At 33.2% G+C, this 7,879-nt stretch overlaps 1 protein-coding gene across 1 annotated transcript; it reads left to right on the top strand.

Annotated features, from left to right (window-relative positions):
* The first annotated feature begins 3,134 nt into the window (after positions 1-3,134).
* On the top strand, positions 3,135-6,753 carry LOC104088853 (mitochondrial acidic protein MAM33). Its single transcript, XM_009593596.4, has 3 exons — positions 3,135-3,347; positions 4,868-5,196; positions 6,324-6,753. Exons 1-3 carry the CDS (start codon positions 3,234-3,236, stop codon positions 6,523-6,525), a joined length of 645 nt encoding a protein of 214 aa, XP_009591891.1. The 5' UTR covers positions 3,135-3,233; the 3' UTR covers positions 6,526-6,753.
* The last annotated feature ends 1,126 nt before the right edge of the window (positions 6,754-7,879 follow it).

Raw genomic sequence — 7,879 nt, 5'->3', positions numbered from 1 at the left:
GTTCATCCGTCACTTTAGAAGTGTAAGTATCTTATTTTGTGAATTCAAGAAGTCTTTTGTATTAGTGGGTGTGGCCCCACACTTTGATGACTTTGGCCACAAGTCCTGACTTAAGAGTCATTAATTTGGCCAAAACTTGCTGCCACGTTAGGAGCCTATCAAGTTTATCCAAAATAATTTACCCCTTTCCTTAATCGACTTATTAATCCCCCACTAATTCAATAATTAACCAATTACCCACATAATTAAGAATTATCCAAATTACTTAAAATACGAATCACGTTTAACATACTTTATACACCTCACTATCATGGTCATGTGATACCTTGTATGACACAAGTCCATAAATACAGGGTATTATAGCATGAACCGTATTTTATCCCCAAATTGTCAAATTTTGACAAAAACTCACTTTCTTCGATTCGCTTACTCTCTCACCTTCACGAATTTACTTATCACTTGTTTGAAATAGCATAATACTTATAATCTCCAAATAATCTTGTCCTTGAACTGAGGTCAATTATCTTACGACAATTTTAACGTACAATACTACAGGGTGTAACATCGACGTAATACTGCGGGATGTAACAGAAAGGTTGATCGGTATTTTTATCCTTTAAAAATAAATTTTATATTGGACAAAATTGTCATTAATTATTTTATTAATATTGAATACTTTAAAATTAACTAAAGTTTTGACTATTAAATATTTTCTTATTTGAACAATGTACGAACTCCAATCTTTAGGTATTTAAAGTATATCACAAAAATATCTAATTATCTTTAACTTTAGATAAACTAATAGTATTAATTAAGATTTGAAAGAATACGAAGGACTTTTCTACGTTATAAATGCTTGAATGAAATTATAGTTACATTTAAATATTTAAAGTTTGAGCTATGAATTTGAATCAACAGAAAATAAAATTTTCCTTTAAGATTGAGAACAAATGATTAGTTCTTAAATTCAAATAATTAGTAATTAAAAGTATTCTTTTCTAATTTATTATTTAAGTAAAATTATTTTTTTTAGTTGACAAAATTCTTAGGCTACGTAAATTTACTTCTATAAAAAAGAGCATTGATAGTGAAAGATATCAGAAAATAGAGCAAATATAGTTATAATAGTATTAAAGTCAAATTGATAAAAATACAAACTTAAACAATAAGGATGAAATATTTGTAGATAAATTTTATTTTAAATGAGCTAATTTTTATAATGATTTTAGCAACGGATAGCTCCTTATATATATATATATATATATATATATATATATATATATATATATATATATTATTAAGTTATTTTTGATAAAATACTAACTCAATAGTTATTCTTAGACTTTGCATCTTCATTTATCAATTTTTGTTAATGAGCTATAAGGCCACCCCGTTCATTCTCAAATATCTAAGATACCAAAAGATTTCATTATTCAACTTTTTCAATTTGTTTTATTTCACAAATCTTTGAAAATTCATAATAAAAGTATTTTGTGATTTATTTGTTTCAGTAGTAGGTAATAGAAGTACCAATAATTTTGAATTCACAATAAGGCATCTAAAGACTTTGATGGAGCAAGGTTTCTTTCATTAAGGGTGTGTTTGGTATAACGGAAAATGTTTTCCGTGGAAAATATTTTCGGAAAATAAGTATTAATTTTACACATTTTTCGGTATTTGGTACGCAAATTAAGAAAAATAACTTCTCAACAGTATTCATAAATAATTTAGATACAATAAACATGAAGCCATAAACTTTCGAACCAACAACCTTCCTAACTAATAAATTTGATAAACTTCTGAACCGCTATACTTTCGAACCCGTAAACTTTATAACTTCTAAACCCGCAAACTTCTAAACACATAAACCTCTGAACTCATAACTTTGGAACTCGTAAAATTTTGAATCTGTAAAACGAAAAAATGAAAAAACCAGCAATGAAAATATTTTTTTAAAAAATATTGCCGTGGGTGGGGGGATGGGGAGGTGAGGCGGGTGTATGGTGCAGAAAAACGAAAAAACATAAAACATAAAATAAAAAATACAAAAAAAAAAAATTGCGTGGGGGTGAGGGTGGGGCAGTGCAAAAAAACAAAAAAAAATATAAAATTGAAAAATACAAAAAAAAGGTAATTTTTTTTTGGGGGGAGGGGGGGGGGGGGCGAGAGAATGAGAGGGGTTGGGGTTAGATGTGAGAGTAAGTGGAGTTTTAAAAAAATGTTTTCCTAACTTTTTATAGTGAAGTTATTTTACTCCAATTTTAGAAAAATGTGATATCTAAGAAAATATTTTTCAAATTATTTTGTGCAACCAAATAATGGAAAATAAAATAATATTTTTCGGAAAATATTTTTCGCCATACCAAACACACCCCTAGTCTGCTAAATGAGATTGATATTAGTTATTTTCAAGAACTTACCCTTCACATAATGTGATTTTTTTAAAACCGACGCGTAAAGCGCACATTCTAAGACTAGTTAATTTGAATAGCATTTTAAGCTGAAATGTCAAGTTTTTAAGAAGTGTTTGTAAGTATATTTTTTTTAAAATTATTTTTTTAAAAAAAATACTTTTTGGAGAGAAGTTACTTTTTTTGTGTTTCTCACGAACTGCTTCCGCTTCTACTGAAAAATATTTTTTTTTCTTATAAAAGTTTGGACAAACACCTTAACATTGGAAAAAAAAAAAATACTTTTAGCAACTAGAAAAAGTATTTCAGTCCCGTCTTTAAAAGATTTTTGGCCAAAAAAAGTACTTATGTCCGACAGATATGTATATTATGAGGTGGCTAAAGTTTATAAACTTCGTCTATATTGTAAATAAGATCCTAAATACGGCTATTTGTGCACTTCCAAAGAATACTTCCGTCTAATAGGGATTTGTGCACAAATAGCTGATCGGATTTACTGTTATTTTTTTTTAGATAGTATATATAAATTATATATCGATTACAAGTTTATACATATATTATATTATATATAGATAAAAAAAATATTATACATTTAATATTTTAAAGTGATTAGCGGCTATTTCGGCTAATTTTTCTTACACAAATAGCCAATTGAATTTTTTATTTACTCTTTATATATATATATATATATATATTATGATTATTTTACCAAAAAATTAGGCAGTTCCTCAAGTGCCCGAACTTATTATTTCTTCTATTCCTTGTGGCGCACCCACCCACTCACCACTGTATAATTTTGAGCAGAGTTTAATTAACACAAGAATGAGGAGAGTACCAGCCGTATTATTTCAAGCTCGTAAAGCTATTGGAGATTTAGATTTGCTCAAAATTGTGCAATCTGAAATCAACCACGAACTCTCCGCTAAACCTTTTCAGGTACATACGTTATTTTCATAAAAAAACCATTCATTTTCTTTGTATTTATTTGTCCATTTTTATTGAAATTACCTTCAATATTTAATCTTCACCCAGTTTTTGGTACCACATGAAGTTTATGTGAAAATGGTTTAATGGTATTTTTGAACAAATTGAAGATATTGGGTTGTGGGTATCATTGTATTGTTTCAGTGTTTTTGGGTATTTTATCAATTCAGTGTGGAGATTCTAATCTTTTTAAGTTACCAAATTACAAATTAAAATTTGTACATATTCAATGGATTAAGTTACTGAGTTTGGCCAAACAGTAACCAACACTTTAGTTCCGCCCCTACACTATCATAGTGGAGTTCTAACATTACTTTTTTGGTGGTATTTTCGGCCCATTTTAGGGAAATTATATTTGATACTTTCTCCCCCCCATTTTTGGTATTACTTGAATTTGATATGAAAAGGGGTTCAATGGTGTTTTTGAACAAACCCGTGGACGTGGGAGATAGCAGGTGCCCGGTGGAATAGTGTGTGTAAGCTGGCTCGGTTGCAACCGCTTAAATAAAAACAAAAAAGTAGTCCTTGAAATAAAGTAGTGCTTTTCTTGGTATTTTACTTGTCCATTTTATGGAAATTATTTTCATATATATTTTTCACCCAATTTTTGCTACCCCATGAAGTTGATGTGAAAAGGTTTAAAGGTATTTTTGAACAAGTTCAAGTTTTGTGCAGTAGGTTAATGGCTAGCGTAAAGATAGTTGAATTATGATGAATCCCCTGAGATTGTATTCTTTAAGGATACAAAGGATTCATATATTCGATCCTAACTAGTTCGGGATTGAGCAGTAGTTGATTGATTGATTTTTTGTGATTGAAAATGATATTTTCAGGTGATCAGGTTACCCAATTCAAGTATAGGAAATATTTTTGGCAATGTTTTATTGTAGTGTTGATCTAATGCCGTAGATATAACATACTTTTTATCATAAGTAATGAAGTAACTCATTCAAATATTCCGTCGCTAAAATGGTAACAACAATTTGTTAATTAAAAGACATCAAGATGATGTCAAGTTAAAGCAAGCAAATTGGAGAGAAAAAGCAACAGTACAAAGAGCAGCAAAACACTAGCAAAACAAAAGCCTATGTCATAGAGAAGACTCTCTTAAGTATTCCACGAAGTCAGCGAAGGTATGTCGAGGTGTTCCTTGTTACCACAACCAAAAAGTTTATTTTTCCAGAGGAACAGTAAAAAACAAAACTGCTATAAAATCAATTTGCAGTGGAAGAAGTATTGATGGCTGTATTCACCTTAATCCTTATGTCTTGTATAAAATTTGTTTCATCAGTTATCTGTTACCTTTTTTCCCTTCAAAGACAAATTAGTTCAGTCTATTGAAGCTGAAATCTTGGAATCACCTTTATGGTCTCATCCACCATGCTATGGGTAACTAATGCCTGCAGTTTTATAGTTTTTCTTTGAGAAGGCTATCTGAGCACCTCTTTTTTTTACCTTCTTGATTAAAGCAGAATAATGAAAGTAGAAGCTTTGGAGATTTTGTTGTAGATTGGGATTCACCACAATCTCAAGATGTGGTTCTACGCAGGAGATGCGAATCAGGGGAGGAAGTTGCTGTTTCTGCTTTATTGGGTGCTGAGAGCTCTAATGAAAATGTTAAGTTTCCCAGGGAAGCTTTCATGAAAGTAGGTGTGAAGAAGCCTGGCTTGAGTTCCGTGCTAGAGTTTGATTGTGTGGCAACTGCACAAGCTGGTGATGTTTGTAACTTTGAAATTCAAAATGTGAACTACATTCCATCATCAGCCCTGGATTCTTCAGCCTTCAAAGGTCCCTCGTTCAGGTACTTTTGTCCTCTTAAGCAGTGTCGTACAATTTTTGGCTTTGGGGAAGTGGGAGCTCAGCTTTGGACTCATAAGTTTACTGCAGTTGGTTATTCTGATTTTATTTCCAAACTTGGTAAAAAAGCTTGCTTGTTGTGATGTGCCTTTTCCATATCTTCAAGCCCGTATGCATGTCAGGATGTGCCTTTTCCATATGTTTTTTGTTGCCTCTTGTGAAACTCCTTAAGTTTTCTCCAAGACATGCATGCCGAATTTGTCGACCCCTGCGCACCTCGCCAAGGTGGTAAAGATATTCAATTTTTGGTCTGTTTAACACTTTCTAAGCTATAATTGAAGGTTTTGGTGTTGTAGAATTCAGTATTGTACATGGATTGCATGGATACCACTAAAATTGATGCTTTGTCTTTTTCTTCTCGACTTATTTATGGAAGGGTATTCACTTCCCATTTACCTCTCCTTGATACTAAGTAATTGATGCAATAAGACTTCCTACTATATTTGTGAGTAAGGTGTCCACTATATAGTTGAAATGTACCTTTGTCTTTCACAAGATTGCCTTTCAAGGAGAAATAATCACGAGAATGCTGCATGCTTGCATCGTAAGTTGCAGTGTTAGTGAAAGAAAGTCTTAAATTTATCCTTGGAAGACGAGTTTGAGTTTTTAAAATTCTAAAGGTGGCATTTAATTTAAGCGCTAGAAGGTTTGTATTTTTATGTTGGCCCGTCTTGAGCATCCAAGTCATAATGGTCTGCCGTCTGAGCATTTCGTTTAAACACTTAAAGAAGTCTTCAAGGTATCGTCGGAAATATTCATTTGAGTTTTTGAATTCTTCCATCTGTTTCTCGAGATGGTTTTGATGTTGTGCGTCCCTTTTGTTGCTCCAACAGAACAATTCGTCTTGGCTTATTTTGTGACACTTGAGTCACATTGCTTTTATTTCAAGAGTGGCCTTTTCAGTTTCTTGCATCATACTTCTTTAGGTCTATCGGAAACAAACTCTCTACCTTCACAAGGTAGGGGTAAGGTCTTATGAGATTATACCGGGTTTTTTCTTGTTGTTGCATCATATTTCTGGTCAAATATGTATGAACCTTTATGAGTTTCTTTACTGTGTCCCTTTTTCAGTTTTTTCAGTTCGTTAGATCAGAAACTTCAAGATGAGCTCTACAAATATCTAGAAGCAAGAGGAGTTAGTAAAAGTTTCGCGGATTCACTCTTACTCCACCTACACAAAAAGGAGCAAGGTCAATACGTCGACTGGCTGCACAAATTGCAAGCTGTTGTAACACCAAGTGATGGAGCGGACAACACTGCACGCGAGGTATAGATATTTGAATTAATTCAATACATACCATTAAGTCACTGATTGCTGGAGGGGAAACTTCTATTGGCTAACTTTGCAGTTTTTAGCTAGTTTCTGTAAAACCCTTCTCGTTGTACTGAAAATCTGAAATAGAGATTTAATTTAAACGGGTAGATACAACTGCGTAGTGGAATTATGTAATAAAAGGTTCAAGAACTGTTAGTTGAGTGGAACATACATTATTTTGTTGAAGGAGAGGAAGGTGCTTTAGCAAATTTTATCACCAAAAGTCACTATACTCACGTAGGATTCGAGAAAGGGTCGCACTACAAGGGGTGCGATGTAGAAATTCTATTCTGATGCAAGTATTATTGGCTGCTTCCACGGCTCGAACCCGTGACCTATAGATCACATAGAGATAATTTTATCATTGTTCCTGTGAGAAAGCACGGGAAAAAAATATGTTATTGATTATTGGATAATGAATACAATACAAGAGATCCTTATTTATAGTTATACACTACAAAGACATATTACTCTTCTTCCAATGTAGGACAAGACTATACTATACATATCTGTAAATTAACACTCCCCCTCAAGCCGGTGCATACAAATCATATGTACCGAATTATTACATATATAACCAATACGGGAACCAGTGAGGGGCTTGGTGAAAATATCTGCAAGCTGATCATTCGACCTCACAAACTTTGTAGCAATTTCTCCTGAAAATATCTTTTCTCTGACAAAGTGATAATCAATCTCAATGTGTTTAGTTCTATTATGGAACACTGGATTTGATACAATATGAAGGGCAGCTTGATTATCGCATACAAGTTTCATCCGACAGATTTCATCAAATTTCAACTCCTTCAGCAATTGTTTGGTCCAAACTAGCTCACGTGTTGCCATAAGCATTGCTCGATATTCTGCTTCTGCACTAGACCGAGCAACTACATTCTTTGTCTTGCTCTTCCAAGACACCAAATTTCCTCCTAGTAAAACACAATATCCAGGCGTAGAACGTCTATCAGAAGGTGATCCTGCCCAATCAACATCTGAGTATCCAACAATCTGCTCATGGCCTCGATCCTCGAACAATAACTCTTTGCCTGAAGCCGATTTTATATAACGAATAATGCGGACAACTGCATCCCAATGACTATCACATGGAGAATTCATAAACTGACTTACAACACTCCCAAGATAAGAAATGTCGGGTCTAGTCACTGTGAGATAATTTAATTTACCAACCAGCCGCCTATAGCTTGCAGGATCGCTAAGCGGCTCCCCCTGTCCTGGCAGAAGTTTGGAATTCGAATCCATCGGAGTGTCAACAGGTCTGCAACCTACCGTCCCTGTCTACTCAAGAATGTCT

The sequence above is a fragment of the Nicotiana tomentosiformis genome, chromosome 4 (genome assembly GCF_000390325.3).
Source record: "Nicotiana tomentosiformis chromosome 4, ASM39032v3, whole genome shotgun sequence".
NCBI lineage: Eukaryota > Viridiplantae > Streptophyta > Magnoliopsida > Solanales > Solanaceae > Nicotiana > Nicotiana tomentosiformis.
This window is presented reverse-complemented; position numbering and strand designations above follow the sequence as displayed.

Coding starts and splice junctions, on each gene's coding strand:
- LOC104088853 (XM_009593596.4), top strand. CDS start 3,234: ATGAGGAGAGTACCAGCCGTATTATTTCAAGCTCGTAAAGCTATTGGA. Junction 3,348..4,867: donor TCTCCGCTAAACCTTTTCAG/GTACATACGTTA, acceptor TGATTAAAGCAG/AATAATGAAAGTAGAAGCTT. Junction 5,197..6,323: donor TTCAAAGGTCCCTCGTTCAG/GTACTTTTGTCC, acceptor TCCCTTTTTCAG/TTTTTTCAGTTCGTTAGATC.